General features: G+C 40.8%; 1 protein-coding gene across 1 annotated transcript in view; it reads right to left on the bottom strand.

Annotated features, from left to right (window-relative positions):
* Window positions 1–26,576, bottom strand: part of ATP6V0A2 (ATPase H+ transporting V0 subunit a2) — a 236,702-nt gene that overhangs the window by 83,016 nt on the left and 127,110 nt on the right. Inside the window, exon 14 of the mRNA XM_053701819.1 lies at window positions 25,508–25,626. Coding sequence (XP_053557794.1) covers window positions 25,508–25,626 — 119 coding nt within the window. The remainder of the gene's footprint in view (window positions 1–25,507; window positions 25,627–26,576) is intronic.

Here is a 26,576-nt window from a genome sequence, read left to right as displayed (position 1 = left end):
GGGCTGCGTTAGGAGCTGAACGCGGCTTTTTTGCAGGAGTTGGTTTGTTTGTTTTTTTCAGCTCAAACAGCCCCATTGTTTTCTATGGGGGAATCGTGCACGAGCACGTTTTTGAAGCTGGCCGCTTCCGTAAGCAACTCTGGTATCGAGAGTTGAAGTTGCGTTAAATATGCTCTACGCTCCTTTTTTGGAGCCTAACGCAGCCATTCTGTGGACTCTCAATACAAGAGTTATTTTAAAGGTGCGGCCAGAAAAAAAGCCAGCGTTAGCTACGCGGGTCGTTACCGACAAAACTCTAAATCTAGCCGTTATACCCCAAAGATACTTTATTCAGGTATCTTCATAACGCACTTAAGCAACCCTCCTTTGAGGGTGGCGCTCCTTACATTTTCTTTCATGTAATTGTCAAGAGTCCATGAGCTAGTGACATATGGGATATACAATCCTACCAGGAGGGGCAAAGTTTCCAAAACCTCAAAATGCCTATAAATACACCCCTCACCACACCCACAATTAAGTTTTACAAACTTTACCTCCTATGGAGGTGGTGAAGTAAGTTTGTAAGATTTCTACGTTGATATGCGCTTCTCAGCATTGTTGTAGCTCGATTCCTCTTAGAGTACAGCGAATGTCAGAGGGATGTGAAGGGAGTATCACTTATTGAATACAATGATTTCCCTAACGGGGGTCTTTTTCATAGGTTCTCTGTTATCGGTCATAGAGATTCATCTCCTACCTCCCTTTTCAGATCGACGATATACTCTTATATACCATTACCTCTACTGATAACTGTTTTAGTACTGGTTTGGCTATCTGCTATATGTGGATGGGTGTCTTTTGGTAATTATGTTTTTTATTACTTAAGACACCTCAGCTATAGTTTGGCACTTTATGCATTTATATAAAGTTCTAAATATATGTATTGTACTTATATTTGCCACAAGTCAGATTCATGTATTTCCTTCTGCAGACTGTCAGTTTCATATTTGGGGAATATAAACATTGTTTAAAGAAATGTATTTCTTACCTGGGGTTTAGTCTTTTTTCAATTGACTACTTCTTGCAAATTGTGGGCAGTATAGGCCCGTGGGTGCGTCAAATGCTAAACTTTATTGCGTCATTCTTGGCGCGAAAATATTTTTTGGCGCGAAAAAATAAGTCTGGCGCAACTTCGGCATTTTCGGCGTCATACTTGAGGCCGAGACCTTTCACACGTTTGCGTCATTAGTGACGCGAGTGTGTCATTTCTGGTTATTTTTGGCGCCAAGTAAGTTTAAGTTACATTGTGCGTCATACTTGGCGCCAAATTATTTCATTATTTCAATACCCCATTGATTTTTGCCTCTTGCCTTTTTCTCTATCAGAGGGCTATGCAATTTGCATTTTTTCCCATTCCTGAAACTGTCATATAAGGAAATAGATAATTTTGCTTTATATGTTGTTTTTTCTCTTACATTTTGCAAGATGTCTCAATTTGATCCTGCCTCAGAAGTTTATGCTGGAACATTGCTGCCTGACATCGGTTATACCAAAGCTAAGTGCATTTGTTGTAAAATTGTAGAAATTATTTCGCCGAATGTCATTTGTAATAGTTGTCATGATAAACTTTTACATGCAGATAGTGTATCCATCAGTAATAGTACATTGCCAGTTGCAGTTCCTTCAACGTCTAATGTGCATGATATACCTGTAAATTTTAAAAAATTTGTTTCTGATTCTATTATGAAGGCTTTGTCTGCATTTCCACCTTCTAATAAACGTAAAAGGTCTTTTAAAACTTCTCATTTAGCTGATGAAATTTCAAATGACCAACAACATAATAATTCATCCTCTTCTGATGAGGATCTATCTGAAACAGAAGATCCTTTCTCAGACATTGACACTGACAAATCTACTTATTTATTTAAAATAGAGTATATGCGTTCTTTATTAAAAGAAGTGTTAACTACTTTGGATATTGAGGTAACCAGTCCTCTTGACATTCAGTCTAATAAAGTTTAAATGCTGTTTTTAAACCTCTTGTGGTTTCTCCAGGGGTTGTTCCTATTCCTGAGGCTATTTCTGATATGATTTCTAAGGAATGGAATAGGCCTGGCACTTCTTTTATTCCTTCAAGGTTTAAAAAATGGTATCCTTTACCAGCAAAATCTATAGAGTTTTGGGAAAAAATCCCCAAAGTTGATGGGGCTATTTCTACTCTTGCTAAACGTACCACTATTCCTATGGAAGATAGTACTTCCTTTAAGGATCCTTTAGATAGGAAGCTTGAATCTTATCTAAGGAAGGCCTATTTATATTCAGGTCATCTTCTCAGACCTGAAATTTCTTTGTCTGATGTTGCGGCTGCATCAACTTTCTGGTTGGAGAATTTAGCGCAACAGGAATTGGATTCTGAATTATCTAGCATTATTCGCCTACTACAATACGCTAACCATTTTATTTGTGATGCTATTTTTGATATTATCAAAATTGATGTTAGATCCATGTCTTTAGCTATATTAGCTAGAAGAGCTTTGTGGCTTAAATCTTGGAATGCTGATATGACATCTAAATCTAGATTACTCTCTCTTTCCATCCAAGGTAATAATTTATTTGGTTCTAAATTGGATTCTATTATTTCAACTGTCACTGGGGGAAAGGGAGTTTTTCTGCCTCAGGATAAAAAACCTAAGGGTAAATCTAAGGCTTCTAACCGTTTTCGTTCCTTTCGTCAAAATAAGGAACAAAAACTCAATCCTCCCCCCCAAGGAATCTGCTTCCAATTGGAAGTCTTCCTCAAATTGGAATAAATCCAAGCCATTTAGGAAACCAAAGTCAGCCTCTAAGTCCACATAAAGGTGCAGCCCTCATTCCAGCTAGCTGGTAGGGGGCAGATTAAGGTTTTTCAAGAATATTTGGATAAAATCTGTCCAAAATCAATGGATTCAGAGCATTGTCTCTCAAGTGTATCGAATAGGATTCAGAGTAAGACCTCCTGTGAGAAGATTTTTTCTCTCCCGTATCCCAGCAAATCCAGTAAAAGCTCAGGCTTTCCTGAAGTGTGTTTCAGACCTGGAGTCTTCAGGGGTAATCATGCCAGTTCCTCTTCTGGAACAAGGTTTGGGGTTTTATTCAAATCTATTCATTGTCCCAAAGAAGGAAAATTTATTCAGACCAGTTCTGGATCTAAAAATTTTGAAACGTTATGTAAGAGTACCAACTTTCAAGATGGTGACTATAAGGACTATTCTGCCTTTTGTTGAGCAAGGACATTATATGTCCACAATAGACTTGCAGGATGCATACCTTCATATTCCGATTCATCCAGAACATTATCAGTTTCTGAGGTTCTCTTTTCTAGACAAGCATTACCAATTTGTTGCTCTTCCATTTGGCCTAGCAACAGCTCCAAGAATCTTTTCAAAGGTTCTGGGTGCCCTACTCTCTGTAATAAGAGAACAGGGTATTGCAGTGTTTCCTTATTTGGACGATATCTTGGTACTAGCTCAGTCTTTACGTTCTGCAGAATCTCACACAAATCAACTAGTGTTGTTTCTTCGGAAACATGGTTGGGAGGATCAATTTACCAAAAAGTTTCTTGATTCCTCAGACAAGGGTCACCTTTTTAGGCTTCCAGATAGATTCAGTGCCCATGACTAACAGACAAGAGAAGTTTAAAATTGGTTGCAGCCTGCCGGCACCTTCAGTCTCAGTCATTCCCTTCAGTGGCTATGTGCATGGAAGTTTTAGGTCTCATGACTGCAGCATCGGACGCGATCCCCTTTGCTCGTTTTCACATGAGACCTCTACAGCTTTGTATGCTGAATCAATGGTGCAGGGATTATACAAAGATATCACAATTAATATCCTTAAATCCCAATGTACGACACTCTCTGACGTGGTGGATAGATCACCATCGTTTAGTTCAAGGGGCTTCTTTTGTTCGGCCAACCTGGACTGTGATCACAACAGATGCGAGTCTTTCAGGTTGGGGAGCTGTTTGGGGATCTCTGACAGCACAAGGGGTTTGGAAATCTCAAGAGGCGAGATTACCAATAAATATTTTAGAACTCCGTGCAATTCTCAGAGCTCTTCAGATTTGGCCTCTGTTAAAGACAGAACCGTTCATTTGTTTTCGGACAGACAATATCACAACAGTGGCATATGTCAATCATCAGGGTGGGACTCACAGTCCCCAAGCTATGAAAGAAGTATCTTGGATACTTGCTTGGGCGGAATCCAGCTCCTGTCTAATCTCTGCGGTGCATATCCCAGGTGTAGACAATTGGGAGGTGGATTATCTCAGCCACCAGACTTTACATCCAGGGGAGTGGTCTCTCCATCCAGATGTGTTTTCTCAGATTGTTCAGCTGTGGGGTCTTCCAGAGATAGATCTCATGGCCTCTCATCTAAACAAGAAACTTCCCAGATACCTGTCCAGGTCCAGGGATGTTCAGGCGGAAGCAGTGGATGCGATGACACTTCCTTGGTGTTATCATCCTGCTTACATTTTCCCGCCTCTAGTTTTCCTTCCAAGAGTGATCTCCAAAATCATCATGGAACAATTGTTTGTGTTGCTGGTGGCTCCAGCATGGCCACACAGGTTTTGGTATGTGGATCTGGTTCGGATGTCCAGTTGCCCGCCTTGGCCACTTCCGTTATGGCCAGACCTACTATCTCAAGGTCTGTTTTTTCCATCAGGATCTCAAATCATTAAATTTGAAGGTATGGAAATTGAAAGCTTAGTACTAAGTCACAGAGATTTCTCTGACTCAGTGATTAATACTATGTTACAAGCTCATAAATCTGTCTCTAGGAAGATTTATTATAGAGTTTGGAAGACTTACATTTTATGGTGTTCTTCTCAAATTTTCTTGGCATTCTTTTAGAATTCCTAGAATTCTACAGTTTCTTCAGGATGGTTTGGATAAAGGTTTGTCCGCAAGTTCCTTGAAAGGACAAATCTCTGCTCTTTCTGTTTTATTTCACAGAAAGATTGCTATACTTCCTGATATACACTGTTTTGTACAGGCTTTAGTTCGTATTAAGCCTGTCATTAAATCAATTTCTCCTCCTTGGAGTCTTAATTTAGTTCTGAAGGCTTTACAGGCTCCTCCATTTGAACCTATGCATTCTTTGGACATTAAACTACTTTCTTGGAAAGTGTTGTTCCTTTTGGACATCTCTTCTGCTAGAAGAGTTTCTGAGTTATATGCTCTTTCTTGTGAGTCTCCTTTTCTGATTTTTCATCAGGATAAGGCAGTTTTGCGGACTTATTTTCAATTTTTACCTAAGGTTGTGAATTCTATCAACATTAATAGAGAAATTGTTGTCCCTTCCTTATGTCCTAATCCTAAGAATTCTTTGGAAAGATCCTTACATTCTTTGGATGTGGTAAGAGCTTTGAAATATTATGTGGAAGCTACTAAGTATTTCAGGAAGACTTCCAGTCTATTTGGTTTATTTTCTGGTCCTAGGAAAGGTCAGAAGGCTTCTGCTATTTCCTTAGCTTCTTGGTTGAAACTTTTGATTCATCAAGCTTATTTAGAGTCGGGTCAGGCCCCGCCTCAGAGAATTACAGCTCATTCTACTAGATCAGTTTCCACTTTGTGGGCTTTTAAGAATGAAGCTTCAGTTGATCGGATTTGCAAAGCGGCAACTTGGACCTCTTTGCATACATTTACTAAATTCTACCGTTTTGATGTATTTGCGTCTTCGGAAACAGTTTTTGGTAGAAAAGTTCTTCAGGCAGCTGTTTCAGTTTGATTCTTCTGCTTTTGACTTAAGTTTTTTTTCTTTCAATTATGAAAATAAACTTATTTTTTGGGTTGTGGATTAATTTTCTTTCAATTATGAAAATAAACTTATTTTTTGGGTTGTGGATTAATTTTTTCAGCGGAAAATGGCCGTTTTTATTTTATTCCCTCCCTCTCTAGTGACTCTTGAGTGGAGATCCACATCTTGGGTATTGCTATCCCATATGTCACTAGCTCATGGAGTCTTGCCAATTACATGAAAGAAAACTTTTTTGTATAAAGCATAATTATTTCCAAATTTCCTTTGTTGATGCTTTCTACTCCTTTCTTTATCACCCCACTGCTTGGCTATTCGTTAAACTGAATTGTGGGTGTGGTGAGGGGTGTATTTATAGGCATTTTGAGGTTTGGGAAACTTTGCCCCTCCTGGTAGGATTGTATATCCCATATGTCACTAGCTCATGGACTCTTGCCAATATGAAAGAAATGAATTTATCAGGTAAGTTCTTACATAAATTATGTTTTTCTATATATATCTATACATACACTGACAAACATCTATCAACAGGGGCTTCAGAGCAGTAGAAGCAAAAACACACATTGTATATATCACAGAAAAACAATTCCATAAACCACCAACACTTTTTGGAAATATATTTATAATATGAAAATGTGAAATTGAATTAATAAATAGATATTACATTTTATTAATCTTATTGTAAAATTAAATAACAGTTCATAGTTTTATTAAGGGTGCAAATAATAACAAATTATGCTTACCTGATAATTTCCTTTTCTTCTGATGGAAAAAGAGTCCACAGCTGCATTCATTACTTTTGGGAAATAAGAACCTGGCCACCAGGAGAAGGCAGACACACCCCAGCCAAAGGCTTAAAGGGACACTAAACCCAAAAATGTTCTTTCATGAATACAAATGTAAACAAAAATCCAATTTACTTCTATTATTTATTTTGCTTAATTTTTTAGATCTCCTTAGTTGAAGAAAAAGCAATGCACATGGGTGAGCCAATCACATGAGGCTTCTAAGTGCAGCAACCAATCAGCAGCTACTGATCCTATCTAGATATGCTTTTCAGCAAAGAATATCAAGAGAATAAAACAAATTAGATAATAGAAGTAAATTAGAAAGTTGTTTAAAATTGCATGCTCTTTCTATATCATGAAAGAAGAAAAAAAATGGGTTTCATGTCCCTTTAAATACTCCTCCCACTCCCCTTATCCCCCAGTCATTCTGCCGAGGAACAAGGAACAGTAGAAGAATATCAGGGTGAAAGGTGCCAGAAGAACATAAGGACGCCCCGCATAAAATTACGGGTGGGGAGCTGTGGACTCTTTCCATCAGAAGAAAACAGAATTTATGTTTACCTGATAAATTACTTTCTCCAACGGTGTGTCCGGTCCACGGCGTCATCCTTACTTGTGGGATATTCTCTTCCCCAACAGGAAATGGCAAAGAGCCCAGCAAAGCTGGTCACATGATCCCTCCTAGGCTCCGCCTACCCCAGTCATTCGACCGACGTTAAGGAGGAATATTTGCATAGGAGAAACCATATGATACCGTGGTGACTGTAGTTAAAGAAAATAAATTATCAGACCTGATTAAAAAACCAGGGCGGGCCGTGGACCGGACACACCGTTGGAGAAAGTAATTTATCAGGTAAACATAAATTCTGTTTTCTCCAACATAGGTGTGTCCGGTCCACGGCGTCATCCTTACTTGTGGGAACCAATACCAAAGCTTTAGGACACGGATGAAGGGAGGGAGCAAATCAGGTCACCTAAATGGAAGGCACCACGGCTTGCAAAACCTTTCTCCCAAAAACAGCCTCAGAAGAAGCAAAAGTATCAAACTTGTAAAATTTGGTAAAAGTGTGCAGTGAAGACCAAGTCGCTGCCCTACATATCTGATCAACAGAAGCCTCGTTCTTGAAGGCCCATGTGGAAGCCACAGCCCTAGTGGAATGAGCTGTGATTCTTTCAGGAGGCTGCCGTCCGGCAGTCTCGTAAGCCAATCTGATGATGCTTTTAATCCAAAAAGAGAGAGAGGTAGAAGTTGCTTTTTGACCTCTCCTTTTACCAGAATAAACAACAAACAAGGAAGATGTTTGTCTAAAATCCTTTGTAGCATCTAAATAGAATTTTAGAGCGCGAACAACATCCAAATTGTGCAACAAACGTTCCTTCTTCGAAACTGGTTTCGGACACAAAGAAGGCACGACTATCTCCTGGTTAATGTTTTTGTTAGAAACAACTTTTGGAAGAAAACCAGGTTTAGTACGTAAAACCACCTTATCTGCATGGAACACCAGATAAGGAGGAGAACACTGCAGAGCAGATAATTCTGAAACTCTTCTGGCAGAAGAAATTGCAACCAAAAACAAAACTTTCCAAGATAATAACTTAATATCAACGGAATGTAAGGGTTCAAACGGAACCCCCTGAAGAACTGAAAGAACTAAGTTGAGACTCCAAGGGGGAGTCAAAGGTTTGTAAACAGGCTTAATTCTAACCAGAGCCTGAACAAAGGCTTGAACATCTGGCACAGCTGCCAGCTTTTTGTGGAGTAACACAGACAAGGCAGAAATCTGTCCCTTCAAGGAACTTGCAGATAATCCTTTCTCCAATCCTTCTTGAAGAAAGGATAGAATCTTAGGAATCTTTACCTTGTCCCAAGGGAATCCTTTAGATTCACACCAACAGATATATTTTTTCCATATTTTGTGGTAAATTTTTCTAGTTACAGGCTTTCTGGCCTGAACAAGAGTATCAATAACAGAATCTGAGAACCCTCGTTTTGATAAGATCAAGCGTTCAATCTCCAAGCAGTCAGCTGGAGTGAGACCAGATTCGGATGTTCGAACGGACCTTGAACAAGAAGGTCTCGTCTCAAAGGTAGCTTCCATGGTGGAGCCGATGACATATTCACCAGATCTGCATACCAAGTCCTGCGTGGCCACGCAGGAGCTATCAAGATCACCGACGCCCTCTCCTGATGGATCCTGGCTACCAGCCTGGGGATGAGAGGAAACGGCGGGAATACATAAGCTAGTTTGAAGGTCCAAGGTGCTACTAGTGCATCTACTAGAGTCGCCTTGGGATCCCTGGATCTGGACCCGTAGCAAGGAACCTTGAAGTTCTGACGAGAGGCCATCAGATCCATGTCTGGAATGCCCCACAGTTGAGTAATTTGGGCAAAGATTTCCGGATAGAGTTCCCACTCCCCCGGATGTAATGTCTGACGACTCAGAAAATCCGCTTCCCAATTTTCCACTCCTGGGATGTGGATTGCAGACAGGTGGCAGGAGTGAGTCTCCGCCCATTGAATGATTTTGGTCACTTCTTCCATCGCCAGGGAACTCCTTGTTCCCCCCTGATGGTTGATGTACGCAACAGTCGTCATGTTGTCTGATTGAAACCGTATGAACTTGGCCTTTGCTAGCTGAGGCCAAGCCTTGAGAGCATTGAATATCGCTCTCAGTTCCAGAATATTTATCGGTAGAAGAGATTCTTCCCGAGACCAAAGACCCTGAGCTTTCAGGGATCCCCAGACCGCGCCCCAGCCCATCAGACTGGCGTCGGTCGTGACAATGACCCACTCTGGTCTGCGGAAGGTCATCCCTTGTGACAGGTTGTCCAGGGACAGCCACCAACGGAGTGAGTCTCTGGTCCTCTGATTTACTTGTATCTTCGGAGACAAGTCTGTATAGTCCCCATTCCACTGACTGAGCATGCACAGTTGTAATGGTCTTAGATGAATGCGCGCAAAAGGAACTATGTCCATTGCCGCTACCATCAAACCTATTACTTCCATGCACTGCGCTATGGAAGGAAGAGGAACGGAATGAAGTGTCCGACAAGAGTTTAGAAGTTTTGTTTTTCTGGCCTCTGTCAGAAAAATCCTCATTTCTAAGGAGTCTATTATTGTTCCCAAGAAAGGAACCCTTGTCGACGGAGATAGAGAACTCTTTTCCACGTTCACTTTCCATCCGTGAGATCTGAGAAAGGCCAGGACTATGTCCGTGTGAGCCTTTGCTTGAGGAAGGGACGACGCTTGAATAATAAAAACTACAGTTAAACACTAAAAAACTCTAAGCCATCTCCGTGGAGATGTTGCCTGTACAACGGCAAAGAGAATGACTGGGGTAGGCGGAGCCTAGGAGGGATCATGTGACCAGCTTTGCTGGGCTCTTTGCCATTTCCTGTTGGGGAAGAGAATATCCCACAAGTAAGGATGACGCCGTGGACCGGACACACCTATGTTGGAGAAAAGGAAATTATCAGGTAAGCATAATTCATGTTTTTCTTCTTAAATGGAAAGAGTCCACAGCTGCATTCATTACATTTGGGAAAACAATACCCAAGCTATAGAGGAAACTGAATGCCAAGACGGGAGGGTACAATAGGCGGCCCATACTGAGGGCACCAGGCCTGAGCCTCTACCCAATAAAAAAAAAATGCTTTGCCCGAAACCGAGAGATTTTAAGAGGAAATGCCCCAATGACACTGACTCACAGTTAGTCCAGAAGCCAAACCAGAGACCGCAAACGGACACGACTGAGCCAACAGTACTCCAGGAGACATCGTCGCACAACAGACTGTTCCCCACCGCTCAACCCCCACAAATGAAGGGGACAAGGCAAAGGAGAACCAAGGTAACCAAAAGGTCCCCCAATACAAAAACGAACACCTCCAAGAGTGAGCCCAGCTCACAGAGACCCAAAGGGACCCAAACAGGGAAAAGAGGCCACGCCTATACCAAGCAAAACCCGGGATAAGACCGAGCACAGAGACAGAAAAGACGTTTCTCCAACATCCTGCAAGCACGGAATGCAACTGAAGAGGCAAAGTCCTCCCAGTGTCTGACCATAGAATACCAAGGCATTCGACCATGAAAAAGTGTGTAATACACCCAGGTGAAAAACCCCAAGTTTGAGAACACAGAGTCCATAACAGAACGACACAGAGAGTACTTGCGAGGAAGAAGCAGTCAAGTAAGAAACAGACCGCAAAAGCAAACCACGGACAGAGGGCATGCTCCAGGCAACCTAAGTCGCCAGATCTACACACAGGTCCCTAAAAAGGAGAACACAAAACTTCAATTGAGGCCCCCCCGAGAAGGAGAGTATACCCTCAGAACCCGAAGAAAGAGTAAACCCTCTTCTGAAATCAATGGAGCAAGTTGAAAGGAAAACTGAGCAGACTGAGCTAACAGGATAGACTCAACAAGCTCACACATCCAGAGGAGACTGCGACCCGAACGCAGCGTCTTAGACCGCTTGGCCATCCTGACCTGCAGACCCACACTCAGCCTCAGAGATTTAAGACAGGGGAACAAAAGAATCCCAAAAAAGGTACAGGAACGAGCGTAAGGATAACACAGCCATCCCCACAGACTCTGAAAACAGACAACAAGGCCATAGACCTAGGGATCTATCAAAATAAAGGCCCAACAAGTCTGACTTGCAGCCAGCAAGACCCCAGGGGGAACCAATCCCACCTTTCCACCTCCCTTCCAGGAGAAGCCCCAAGCAAGGACTCCATCTCCATAGAGAGGAGAATATCCCCTAAAGAAAAGGGATGATGTCGGAAGGGCAACAACTCTTCAAGGCCCAAAAATAAATTCCCAACACAGATGTCATAGAAAAGGACCCCCCTACAAGTAGCTTGCCAAGCAGAGGCACAGCCAACCAATTCGCCTGCAGATAATCCACGGGAACACTGGCAAGCAGACCAGGGGCATGCAACCCTAAGGCGCACCTGAAATTGGACATCCAGCGCCAGCAGCTGGGTATGAACCAAAAACCCTTGAAGCGCAAGCCACACAGCTAACCACTAGATGACATGGGCTACTCTTGTGGCAAAGAGTAAAAAATACCGAAAAACCTGGCCAACCATGACCAGGTCAGGTAGATGGAGCAAGGACATATCGCAAGTTCCCACAACCGTGGAACACCCCGACCAGCCCTGAGGGCCAAGATTCCAAAACCACCCAAAACTAGGTCAGGAAAAATGCCAAGCGAAGCTTCAGCAACCGGAAGTCTCAGGAAGAAAATCAGGTCCGGGCACCTAATAGTTCAGGCAAACCTTACCCTAAAACTAAACACCCCAACTGGCCAAAAAGCCAGACACAAGGGATATGGATGCATATCCAAAAAATCCAGATAGCGAGAGAAACTTGAAAGCCCCGACCAAAGAAAGGAACCACCCCCATCTAAAGCCCAACGCTCCAAGGAGCAAGGCTAGAAGTCATATGAAGATACTTCTCAAAGCCTCAGGACAACCAAGGGATACCTCGAGGTCAAAAAAATCCTACTAGTAGGACTAGTCTCCCTATCACCTCTGCATAAGCAGACGACACAAGGAAGAGAAAGCCACTAAGCTTACCCAGCTCCGGAAAACCCAGAGCTAAACAAAGTCCCATCAGGGAAAAACCATCACCCGGAAACACAGATCCCTAAAAGGAGATCCAACTCACCCAGAGACAATGGAAGAAGACCCAAAGGTCTCTTATAACTCAGACAGACAGTACACGTCAAAGAGTAAGAGCTGTATCTAGATACACTATAGACAGCTTACGCGTACACCGCAAGGTGTGAAGCTGCAACTGGTTTCAAACTGCAAACCTTCCGCATACTAGACAGCTATCCTGTACAAGCTGTTAGATCAAGCCCAAAAGGACAAATCCTGAGGCATCAAAATGAAGGCCAAATCGCTCAACTGCGGTAATCGGCGTTAAGCCCTCTAACCCTCCACCACATGGGGGAGGCTCTAGGTTCTGATGAAACCAGAAGTCAGATAGAGTGATGCAACGGGAAACTCCCCTGCTCGGCCATCTATAACTGAAGGCTATAAGGACTGAAACAACCCTTCCCGCCTCACAGACCCACGGGTCCTCTCGAATGCTTAGTTGAACATGAAAAACAATGAGAACCTGAGCACTTAGCGCTTCTACCGAACCAGCCGAGCAGAATAGTGTCACGTGTCTTAACAGCCGCAAGACTGAACGAACCCGACAGGACCAGCCTGCACCTAGGGTCCTAACCGGCAAGCTGCATAAATTAATTTCTTTCATATTGGCAAGAGTCCATGAGCTAGTGACGTATGGGATATACAATCCTACCAGGAGGGGCAAAGTTTCCCAAACCTCAAAATGCCTATAAATACACCTATCACCACACCCACAATTCAGTTTAACGAATAGCCAAGTAGTGGGGTGATAAAGAAAGGAGTAAAAAGCATCAACAAAGGAATTTGGAAATAATTGTGCTTTATACAAAAAAAATCATAACCACCATAAAAAAGGTGGGCCTCATGGACTCTTGCCAATATGAGAGAAATTAATTTATCAGGTAAGTTTTTACATAAATTATGTTTTCTTTCATGTCATTGGCTAGAGTCCATGAGCTGGTGACATATGGGATAGCAATACCCAAGATGTGGAACTCCACGCAAGAGTCACTAGAGAGGGAGGGATAAAATAAAAACAGCCATTTTCCGCTGACGAAATTAATAATTTAAATGAAGTCCGCAAAACCGCCTTATCCTGATGAAAAATCAGAAAAGGAGACAAGAAAGAGCAGATAATTCAGAAACTCTTCCAGCAGAAGAGATTACCAAAAGGAACGAAACTTTCCAAGAAAGTAGTTTAATGCCCAAAGAATGCATAGGCTCAAAAGGAGGAGTCTGTAAAGCCTTCAAAACCAAATTAAGACTCCAAGGAGGAGAGATTGATTTAATGACAGGCTTGATATGAACCAAAGCCTGTACCAAACAGTGAATATCAGGAAGTTTAGCAATCTTTCTGTGAAATAAAACAGAAAGAGCAGAGATTTGTCCCTTCAATGAACTTGCAGACAAACCATTATCCAAACCAATTCTGAACGAATGCCAATAGAATTTATGAGAAGAACACCATGAAATATAAATCTTCCAAACTCGATAATAAATCTTTCTAGAAACAGATTTATGAGCCTGTAACATAGTATTAATTACTGAGTCAGAGAAAACTCTATGACTAAGCACTAGGCGTTCAATTTCCATACCTTCAAATTGAATGATTTGAGATCCTGATGGAAAAACGGATCTTGAGACAGAAGGTCTGGCCTTAATGGAAGTGGCCAAGGTTGGCAACTGGACATCTGAACAAGATCCGCATACCAAAACCTGTGAGGCATTGCTGTAGCCACCAGCAACATAAACGATTGCTCCATGATGATTTTGGAGATCACTCTTGGAAGAACTAGAGGCGGGAAAATATAAGCAGGTTGATAACATCAAGGAAGTGTAAACGCATCCACTGCTTCCGCCTGAGGATCCCTGGACCTGGACAGGTACCTGGGTAGTTTCTTGTTTAGATGGGAACACATCAGATCTATATCTGGAAGACCCCACATCTGAACAATCTGTGAAAACACATCTGGATGGAGCGACCTGGATGTAAAGTCTGATGGTTGAGATAATCCGCTTCCCAATTGTCTATACCTGGGATATGAACTGCAGAAATTAGACAGCAGCTGGATACCGCCAAGCAAGTATCCGCGATACTTCTTTCATAGCTTGGGGACTGTGAGTCCCACCCTGATGATTGACACATGCCACAGTTGTGATATTGTCTGACTGAAAACAAATGAATGGTTCACTCTTCAACAGAGGCCAAATCTGAAGAGCCCTGAAAACTGCACGGAGTTCCAAAACATTGATTGGTAATCTCGCCTCTTGAGATTTCCAAACTCCTTGTGCTGTCAGAGATCCCCCAAACAGCTCCCCAACCTGAAAAGACTTGCATCTGTTGTGATCACAGTCCAGGTTGGACAAACAAAAAAGGCCCCTTGAACTATACAATGGTGATCTAACCACCAAGTCAGAGAAAGTCGAACATTGGGATTTAAGGATATTAATTGTGATATCCTTGTATAATATCTGCACCATTGGTTCAGCATACAAAGCTAAAACTTCCATGCACAGCTACTAAAGGGAATGACTGAGACTGAAAGTTCCGACAGGCTGCAACCAATTTAAAACGTCTCTTGTCTGTTAGAGACAGAGTCATGGACACTGAATCTATATGGAAACCTAAAAAGCTTACCTTTGTCTGAGGATTCAAAGACCTTTTGGTAAATTGATCCTCCAACCATGTCTTCAAAGAAACAACAGTAGTTGATTCGTGTGAGATTCTGCATAACGTAAAGACTGAGCAAGTACCAAGATATCGTCCAAATAAGGAAACACTGCAACACCCTGCTCTCTGATAACAGAGAGTAGGACACAGAGAACCTTTGAAAAGATTCTTAGAGCTGTCGCTAGGCCAAAAAGGAAGAGCAACAAATTGGTAATGCCAGTCTAGAAAAGAGAATCTCAGGAAATTATAGTGATTTGGATGAATCCGAATATGAAGATGAAGATATGCATCCTGTAAGTCTATTGTGGGCATATAATGCCCTTGCTGGACAAAAGTCAGAATAGACCTTATAGTCACCATTTTGAAAGTTGGTACTCTTGCATAACTATTCAAAATTTTTAGATCCAAAACTGGTTTGAATGAATTTTCTTTCTTTAGGACAATGAATAGATTTGAATAAAACCCCAGACCCTGTTCCTGAAACAAAACTGGCATGATTACCCCAGATAATTCCAGGTCTTAAACACACTTCAGGAAAGCCTGAGCCTTTACTGGGTTTGCTGGAATGCGTGAGATAAAAAAATCTTCTCACAGGCGGTCTTACTATGAATCCTATTCTGTACCCCTGAGAGACAATATTCTTAATCCAATGATTTTGGACCGAATTGATCCAAACATCTTAGGAAAATCTTAATCTGCCCTCTACCAGCTGAGCTGGAATAAGGGCCGTGCCTTCATGCGGATTTGGGGGCTGACTTTGATCTCTTAAATGGCTTGGATTTATTCCAATTTGAAGAAGGCTTCCAATTGGAAACAGATTCCTTGGGGGAAGAATTAGGTTTCTGTTCCTTATTTAAGAACGAAAACGGTTAGAAGCTTTAGATTTACCCTTAGATCTGAGGCAAAACAACTCCCTTCCCCCCAGTAACAGTTGACATTATTGAATCCAACTGTGAACCAAATAATTTATTACCTTGGAAAGAAAGAGATAGCAATCTGGACTTAGAAGTCATATCAGCAATCCAAGATTTAAGCCACAAAGCTCTTCTAGCTAAAATAGCTAAATAACATAATTTATGTAAGAACTTACCTGATAAATTCATTTCTTTCATATTAGCAAGAGTCCATGAGCTAGTGACGTATGGGATATACATTCCTACCAGGAGGGGCAAAGTTTCCCAAACCTTAAAATGCCTATAAATACACCCCTCACCACACCCACAATTCAGTTTAACGAATAGCCAAGAAGTGGGGTGATAAGAAAAAAGTGCAAAAGCATATAAAATAAGGAATTGGAATAATTGTGCTTTATACAAAAAAATCATAACCACCACAAAAAAGGGCGGGCCTCATGGACTCTTGCTAATATGAAAGAAATTAATTTATCAGGTAAGTTCTTACATAAATTATGTTTTCTTTCATGTAATTAGCAAGAGTCCATGAGCTAGTGACGTATGGGATAATGACTACCCAAGATGTGGATCTTTCCACACAAGAGTCACTAGAGAGGGAGGGATAAAATAAAGACAGCCAATTCCTGCTGAAAATAATCCACACCCAAAATAAAGTTTAATGAAAAACATAAGCAGAAGATTCAAACTGAAACCGCTGCCTGAAGTACTTTCCTACCAAAAACTGCTTCAGAAGAAGAAAATACATCAAAATGGTAGAATTTGGTAAAAGTATGCAAAGAGGACCAAGTTGCCGCTTTGCAAATCTGATCAACCGAAGCTTCATTCCTAAACGCCCAGGAAGTAGAAACTGACCTAGTAGAATGAGCTGTAATCCTCTGAGGCGGAGTTTTACCCGACTCAACATAGGCAAGATGAATGAAAGATTTCAACCAAGATGCCAAAGAAATGGCAGAAGTTTTCTGGCCTTTCTAGAACCGGAAAAGATAACAAATAAACTAGAAGTCTTTCGGAAAGACTTAGTAGCTTCAACATAATATTTCAAAGCTCTAACAATATCCAAAGAATGCAACGATTTCTCCTTAGAATTCTTAGGATTAGGACATAATGAAGGAACCACAATGTCTCTACCAATGTTGTTGGAATTCACAACTTAGGTAAAAATTCAAAAGAAGTTCGCAACACTGCCTTATCCTGATGAAAAATCAGAAAAGGAGACTCACAAGAAAGAGCAGATAATTCAGAAACTCTTCTGGCAGAAGAGATGGCCAAAAGGAACAAAACTTTCCAAGAAAGTAATTTAATGTCCAAAGAATGCATAGGTTCAAATGGAGGAGCTTGAAGAGCCCCCAGAACCAAATTCAAACTCCAAGGAGGAGAAATTGACTTAATGACAGGCTTTATACGAACCAAAGCTTGTACAAAACAATGAATATCAGGAAGAATAGCAATCTTTCTGTGAAAAAGAACAGAAAGAGCAGAGATTTGTCCTTTCAAGGAACTTGCGGACAAACCCTTATCCAAACCATCCTGAAGAAACTGTAATATTCTCGGTATTCTAAAAGAATGCCAAGAAAAATGATGAGAAAGACACCAAGAAATATAAGTCTTCCAGACTCTATAATATATCTCTCTGGATACAGATTTACGAGCCTGTAACATAGTATTAATCACAGAGTCAGAGAAACCTCTTTGACCAAGAATCAAGCGTTCAATCTCCATACCTTTAAATTTAAGGATTTCAGATCCTGATGGAAAAAAGGACCTTGAGACAGAAGGTCTGGTCTAAACGGAAGAGTCCACGGTTGGCAAGAGGCCATCCGGACAAGATCCGCATATCAAAACCTGTGAGGCCATGCCGGAGCTACCAGCAGAACAAACGAGCATTCCTTCAGAATCTTGGAGATTACTCTTGGAAGAAGAACTAGAGGCGGAAAGATATAGGCAGGATGATACTTCCAAGGAAGTGATAATGCATCCACTGCCTCCGCCTGAGGATCCCGGGATCTGGACAGATACCTGGGAAGTTTCTTGTTTAGATGAGAAGCCATCAGATCTATTTCTGGAAGTTCCCACCTTTGAATAATCTGAAGAAATACCTCTGGGTGAAGAGACCATTCGCCCGGAAGCAACGTTTGGCGACTGAGATAATCCGCTTTCCAATTGTCCATACCTGGGATATGAACCGCAGAGATTAGACAGGAGCTGGATTCCGCCCAAACCAAAATTCAAGATACTTCTTTCATAGCCAGAGGACTGTGAGTCCCTCCTTGATGATTGATGTATGCCACAGTTGTGACATTGTCTATCTGAAAACAAATGAACAACTCTCTCTTCAGAAGAGGCCAAGACTGAAGAACTCTGAAAATTGCACGGAGTTCCAAAATATTGATCGGAAATCTCACCTCCTGAGATTCCCAAACCCCTTGTGCCGTCAGATACCCCCACACAGCTCCCCAACCTGTAAGACTTGCATCTGTTGAGATTATAGTCCAGGTCGGAAGAACAAGAAGCCCCCTGAACTAAACGATGGTGATCTGTCCACCATGTCAGAGAGTGTCGTAAAATCGGTTTAAAGATATTAATTGAGATATCGTTGAGTAATCCCTGCACCATTGGTTCAGCATACAGAGCTGAAGAGGTCGCATGTGAAAACGAGCAAAGGAGATCGCATCTGATGCGGCAGTCCTAAGACCCAACATTTCCATGCATAAGGCTACCAAAGGGAATGATTGTGACTGAAGGTTTTGACAAGCTGATATCAATGTTAAACTTCTCTTTTCTGACATGGACAGAGTCATAGACACTGAATCTATCTAGAAACCTAAAAAGGTTACCCTTGTCTGAGGAATCAATGAACTGATTGGTAAATTGATCCTCCAACCATGAACTTGAAGAAACAACACAAGTCGATTCGTATGAGATTCTTCGAAAATGAGAAGACTGAGCAAGTACCAAGATATCGTCCAAATAAGGAAATACCAAAACCCTGTTCTCTGATTACAGAAAGAAGGGCACCGAGAACCTTTGAAAAAAATTCTTGGAACTGAGGCTAGGCCAAATGGTAGAGCCAAAAAACTGGTAATGCTTGTCTAAAAAGAGAATCTCAGACACTAAAAGTGATCTGGATGAATCAGAATATGCAGATACACATCCTGTAAATCTATTGTAGACATATAATGCCCTTGCTAAACAAAAGGCAGGATAGTCCTACAGTAACCATCTTGAATGTTGGTATCCTAACATAACGATTCAATAATGATAGATCCGGAACTGGTCTGAAGGAATTGACCTTCTTTGGTACAATGAAGAGATAAAATAAAACCCCAGCCCCTGTTCCAGAACTGGAACTGGCATAAATACTCCAGCCAACTCTAGATCTGAAACACATTTCAGAAATGCTGAGCCATTGCTGTGTTAACTGGGACACGGGAAAGAAAAAAATCTCTTAGCAGGAGGCCTTAACTTGAAGCCAATTCTGTACCTTTCTGAAACAATGTTCTGAAACCAGAGATTGAGAACAGAATTGATCCAAATTTCTTTGAAGAAAACGTAATCTGCCCCATACCAGCTGAGCTGGAATAAGGGCCGCACCTTCATAGGTACTTAGGAGCTGGCTATAGGTTTCTATAAGGCTTGGATATATTCCAAACTGGAAATAGTTTCCAAACTGATACCGCTCCTGAGGATGAAGGATCAGGCTTTTGTTCCTTGTTGTGAGGAAAGGAACGAAAAAGATTATTTACCCTGGAAAGAAAGGGAAAGCAAAGTTGACTTGGAAGACATATCAGCATTCCAAGTTTAATCCATAAAGCTTTTCTAGCTAAAATAGCTAGAGACATATACCTGACATCAACTCTAATGATATCAAAAGATGGTATCACCAATAAAATTATTAGCATGTTATAGAATAATAATAATGCTATAAAATTATGATCTGTTACTTGTTGCGCTAAAGCTTCTAACCAAAAAGTTGAAGCTGCAGCAACATCCGCTAAAAATATAGCAGGTCTAAGAAGATTACCTGAACATAAGTAAGCTTTTCTTAGAAAGGATTCAATTTTCCTATCTAAAGGATCCTTAAATGAAGTACTATCTGCCGTAGGAATAGTAGTACATTAGCAGGAGTAGAGACAGCCCCATAACCTTAGGGATTTTTGTCCCAAAAAACTCTAATCTGTCAGATGGCACAGGATAGAATTGCTTAAACGTCTAGAAGGAGTAAATAAATTACCCAAATTATTCCATTCCCTGGAAATTACTTCAGAAATAGCATCAGGGAGATAAAACACTTCTGGAATAACTACAGGAGATTTAAAAACCTTATTTAAACGTTTACATTTAGTATCAAGAGGACCAGAATCCTCTATTTCTAATGCAAATAATACTTCTTTAAGTAAAGAACGAATAAATTCCATCTTGAACAAATACAAAGATTTATCAGCATCAACCTCTGAGACAGAAACCTCTGAACCAGAAGAACCATTATCAGTATCAGAATGATGATGTTCATTTAAAAATTCATCTGAAAAAAGAGAAGTTTTTTAAAAGACTTTTATGTATACTAGAAGGAGAAATAACAGACATAGCCTTCTTAATGGATTTAAAAAATAAAATCTCTTATGTTATCAGGAACACTCTGAAAATTAGATGTTGACGGAACAGCAACAGGTAATGTAACAGTACTAAAGGAAATTTTATCTGCATTAATAAGTTTGACATGACATGCAATACAAACAACAGCTGGAGAAACAGATACCAAAAGTTTATAGCAGATACACTTAGCTTGGTAGCTCCAGCACTGGGCAGTGATTTTCCTGAAGTATCTTCTGACTCAGTTGCAACGTGGAACATCTTGCAATATGTAAAAGAAAAAAACAACATATAAAGCAAAATTGATCAAATTCCTTAAATGACAGTTTCAGGAATGGGAAAAAAATGCCAGTGAACAAGCTTCTAGCAACCAGAAGCAATAAATAATGAGACTTAAATAATGTGGAGACAAAAATGACGCCCATATTTTTTAGCACCAAAATGCTTTTGGCGCCAAAAATGACGCCACATCCGGAACGCCGACATTTTTGACGCAAAAAAACGTCAAAAAATGACGCAACTTCCGGCGACACGTATGACGCCGGAAAAAGAAAAAAATTTTTGCGCCAAAAAAGTCCGCGCCAAGAATGACGCAATAAAATGAAGCATTTTCTGCCCCCGTGAGCCTAACAGCCCACAGAGAAAAAGTCAAATTTTTTAAGGTAAGAAAAAATGATTGAAACAAATGCATTTATCCCAAATATGAAACTGACTGTCTGAAAAATAAGGAATGTTGAACATTCTGAGTCAAGGCAAATAAATGTTTGAATACATATATTTAGAACTTTATAAACAAAGTGCCCAACCATAGCTTAGAGTGTCACAGAAAATAAGATTTACTTACCCCAGGACACTCATCTACATGTTTGTAGAAAGCCAAACCAGTACTGAAACGAGAATCAGCAGAGGTAATGGTATATATAAGAGTATATCGTCGATCTGAAAAGGGAGGTAAGAGATGAATCTCTACGACCGATAACAGAGAACCTATGAAATAGACCCCGTAGAAGGAGATCACTGCATTCAAATAGGCAATACTCTCCTCACATCCCTCTGACATTCACTGCACGCTGAGAGGAAAACCGGGCTCCAACTTGCTGCGGAGCGCATATCAACGTAGAATCTAGCACAAACTTACTTCACCACCTCCATCGGAGGCAAAGTTTGTAAAACTGAATTGTGGGTGTGGTGAGGGGTGTATTTATAGGCATTTTAAGGTTTGGGAAACTTTGCCCCTCCTGGTAGGAATGTATATCCCATACGTCACTAGCTCATGGACTCTTGCTAATTACATGAAAGAAACATAGATTTAACATCAATTTTGATTATATAAAAAAATAGCATCACATATGAAATTATTAGCATGTTGAATCAAGTTAAGAATGCTAGACAAATCATGATCCAATACTTTTTTCGCTAAAGCTTCCAACCAAAAAGTTGAAGCAGCTGCAACATCAGCCAAAAAAATTGCAGGCCTAAGAAGACCTGAAAATAAATAAGCTTTCCTTAGATAAGATTCAAGTTTCCTATCTAAAGGATCTTTAAAAGAAGTACTACTATATCCCATAGGAATAGTAGATCGTTTAGCAAGAGTAGAGATAGCCCCATCAACTACTCCAATCTAACTGCTGGCAAAGGATACCATTTTTTAAAACCTTAAAGAAGGAATAAAAGTAATACCAGGCCTATTCCATTCTTTAGAAATCATATCAGAAATAACATCAGTAACAGGAAAAACCTCTGGAATAACCACAGGAGGTTTATAAACAGAATTTAAATGTTTACTAGTTTTAATATCAAGAGGACTAGTCTCCTCAATATCTAATATAATCAACACTTCTTCAACAAAGAACGAATGTACTCCATTTTAAATAAATAAGTAGATTTGTCAGTATCAATATCTGAGGAAGGATCTTCTGAATCAGATAGATCTTTATCAGAGGAGGATAATTCAGTATGTTGTCGGTCATTTGAAATTTCATAAACTTTATGAGAAGTTTTAAAAGACCTTTACATTTATTAGAAGGCGGGATGGCAGACAAAGCCTTCTGAATAGAATCAGCAATACATTCTTATAAATTCACAGATATATCTTGTACATTAGATGTTAAAGAACAGCAACAGGCAATGTACTATTACTGATGGACACATTCTCTGCATGTAAAAGTTTATCATGACAACTTATTACAAACCACAGCTGGAGATATAATCCTCGACTATGATCCATTTGTTTATGCCTGAGGAAACGACCAGCTAACGGTCGAGAAACGCGTAGCGGTACGTTTATGGATTAAAGATTGTTTTTACTCCACGGAAGTTGTCCTTCGTTTTATTCCGACTTTGGAAGGGCTAACGGATTTTACACACACTGCAGCCCTGTAATACAACTCTTCATAAGAAGTCCATTTATCCCTACCAGGGCCACACAGAGACTCACCTGCCTTTGTTCAGATGCAGCGGTACCATAGATCCACCAGTGTGCTAACCACTGAGAGTGTTAGTCTGCCAGATAGCACCGGTCACAGTACGGTGCATATTCCTTCGGTAAGCCTTTTGATTTTATTCCTTCTGCTCATGATCAAACTTTATTACGCTATGTGGCGCCCTCTTTTTCACTTGAGACATCTTGCAAATGTAAAGAGAAAAAACAACATATAAAGCATAATTATCAATTTCCTTATATGGCAGTTTCAGGAATGGGGAAAAAAACAGCCTAGCCCTCTGATAGAGAAAAAAGGCAAGAGACATATAGGAATGGGGTTTAAAATAATGAAAATATTTGGCGACAACCATGACGCACAAACGAACAGAATTTTTTTTGGCGCTAACAACATCCGGAAATGACACACTTGTGTCATTGAAGACGCAACCTTGTGAAAGGACTCGGCATCAACAAAGACACTGGAAATTACAAATTTGTGTCATCGAACGTAACTTCACGCCAAAAATTACGCAATATAGTTTGGCATTTTGCGTCCTCGCGAGCCTAATTCTGCCCGCGAATTTAAAATGACAGTCAATTGAAAAAAAGACTAAACCCCAGGTAAGAAATAAATTTTCCTAAAAAATGCATTTCTCAGATATGAAACTGACAGTCTGCAAAAGGAAATATACTGAAGCCTGAATCATGGCAAATATAAGTACAATACATATATTTAGAACTTTATATAAATACATAAAGTGCCAAACCATAGTTAAGAGTGTCTTAAGTAATGAAAACATACTTACTAAAAGACACCCATCCACATATAGCAGATAGCCAAACCAGTACTGAAACAGTTATCAGTAGAGGTAATGGATTATGAGAGTATATCGTCGATCTGAAAAGGGAGGTAGGAGATGAATCTCTACGAACGATAACAGAGAACCTATGAAATAGATCTCCCGTGAGGAAAACCGTTGCATTCAAAAGGTGATACTCCCTTCACATCCCTCTGACATTCACTGTACTCTGAGAGGAATCGTGCTTCAAAATGCTGAGAAGCGCATATCAACATTGAAATCTTAGCACAAACTTACTTCACCACCTCCATAGGAGGCAAAGTTTGTAAAACTGAATTATGGGTAACGATAGGGTCATTCAATAACTGAAAAACATGTCTTAGCAATACGGGAAGGCGAGCAATCTTGTAACGAAAGACACAACACTCAGGGACAGTTACACCGGTGGAGAACTGTAGAGGCCCTCCCCAAGGCGGAAGCCCGGGACAATAGGGCACGAGCACATTCTCAAATAAACGTCTGGACTCTGCAGACGAACAATCGCCAACATTATGTGGAAGCGAAAACGTGCCGCAACCTCTGGGGGGGGAACACGCCACCCTGCATGAAGGAATCAGAAACTGGGTTACCCACATGTGTAGAAGTATGAATTAGTAGGGAACTTGCCTCTCGGAGGACAGAATCCCCAGAGGCGGATGTCTCAGCAGTCCCTTGATTCCCCGAGCCCGAGGAACCAGGCGCACTGAAATGGCATACGGAACTAAACTAGCTGATATGGGTCAACGAGGCCAATACGGATTAGTCACCGGACACAGAATCTGAAATCAAAATAGTCTCAGCATCAGAATCCTCCATAACTGGAGAGAGGATATATAAATATGGACTAAAGTAGTAAAAACAAAAACGGTACCCGACACCCCCAATGGCTGGTGCACTCACCACCTCCTATGACCAGACCCCCGCGGACTAGAAAATTTCCTTCGCCACATGGTCGGGAATGCGGAAATGGAAAACGGAACATAACCACACCCGAACACATTGTGAATCGAACAGTCCAAAAAGCACGCCCAACCAAAAGGCAGCTTCACTTCCAAAGGCCTCAATGTTCCAAACCACGAGCCCATAATCACACATAAGCAGGTTGAATCACATAACAAACATGATTATAAACCCCCTGTTCAATAACCCTCCTCAGGAGATATTAACCCTTGATTCCAAGATACTACAAGGGACTCACTGAGACCCTTATGATAAGTTAGACCCGCAAGGTGGTAGCCTCTCGGGAAAACATTCACATCACAGTACATTGATGAATAAAGTAAAATGAAACGATCTTACTGGAATCTACGCCGTGAAACAGGAACACGGTCTTTCAAGTATGACGGATAGTAGCATTGCATCCGCCATGGACTTGAGAGAAGAAAGCAGGCAGCAGAGCAAAGTTCGACAACGCCGATTGCTTGAGGAGCTGTTAATATGAGTCGGGATGGTTTCGCAGAAAGACTCTCCCCATCTCCAGACTCTAACTTTCATCCAAGCCCTCACTGAGAGACTGACAGGACTACTTAAAACACCTGTCCCATGCCAAAGAGTACTACCCTCCATAAGAGACAAAAATTAAAATTTCTGACACTTCTCTGCCAACCTCCTGGGACGAAAGGTAAAGAATGACTGGGGGATGAGGGGAGTGGGAGGAGTATTTAAGCCTTTGGCTGGGGTGTCTATGCCTCCTCCTGGTGGCCAGGTTGTTATTTCCCAAAAGTAATGAATGCAGCTGTGGACTCTTTCCATTTAGGAAGAAAATAGAGTTAATGGTCTAATGTTATTCTAGAATTTATAAAAGGGAAATTCAGTACTCTCCTGAAACAAAACTATTAAGAAACACTGAGTTACAGTTTAATACTTACAAGTAATTAAAAACACTGAGAACAACCCCAAACGTCATGTGTATTACGCCAAGAATAATGGACATTTTCATCTTGAAAGAGTTCAAAAAAGAGAGACGATTGGTGGCCAAATTCCAAAGCTGAAAGCATATAAAATATTAAATACACCAGTAAACATTATGAGATATAGCCAAAAAAATGTGTGTTTCCCAATAAAAATGTTTGTCTTGTTCTATAGGCAGATACAGAAATCTTGCGAGGCCTTGTCTGTGCATACATGGTGGAATGAGTAAAAGCTTAAAGGGGCACTGCACTCCAAGATTTTCTGTAATCTATATGAATAAACAGGATTTAAACAGGTTGATTTCTGTTTTCGTGAAAAATGTGAAGTAAAAGCTTTTTAAATACAAATTGCAACTAATAAAGCTGTATCAGCTGTGTACGTCAGGCTAATCCACATTGGCTGAGCATTATTAGGAATTCTTGTAAGTCACTGAGCATTAGCAGGAATTCCCGGTACGTCACTGAGCATTAGCAGGAAATTCCCTTTAAGTCACTGAGCACTAGTAAGAATTTCCTGTAAGTCACTGAGCACTATTAGAAATCCCCTGTAAGTCACTGAGCATTAGTAGAAATTTCTTGTAACTCACTGAGCACTAGTAGGAATTCCCTGTAAGTCATTGAGCACTAGTAGAAATTTCCTGTAAGTCACTAAGCACTAGTAGGAATTTCCTGTAAGTCACTGAGCACTAGTAGGAATTCCCGGTAAGTCACTGAGCACTGATAGGAACTTCCGGTAAATCATTGAGCACTAGCAGGAATTCCCTGTAAGTTACTGAGCACTAGTAGGAATTGCCTGTAAGACACTGAGCATAAGTAGGAATTCCCTGTAAGACACTGGGCACTAGTAGGAATTCCCTATATGTCACAGGGCATTAGTAGGAATTCCCTGTAAGTCACTATGCACTATTAGAAATTCCCTGTAAGTCACTGAGCACTATTAGAAATTTCCTGTAAGTCACTGAGCACTAGTAGGAATTTCCTGTAAGTCACTGAGCACTAGTAGGAATTCCCGGTAAGTCACTGAGCA

The sequence above is a fragment of the Bombina bombina genome, chromosome 2 (genome assembly GCF_027579735.1).
Source record: "Bombina bombina isolate aBomBom1 chromosome 2, aBomBom1.pri, whole genome shotgun sequence".
NCBI lineage: Eukaryota > Metazoa > Chordata > Amphibia > Anura > Bombinatoridae > Bombina > Bombina bombina.
The sequence above is the reverse complement of the archived record's forward strand: the minus strand, read 5'-3'. Positions and strand labels throughout refer to the sequence as shown.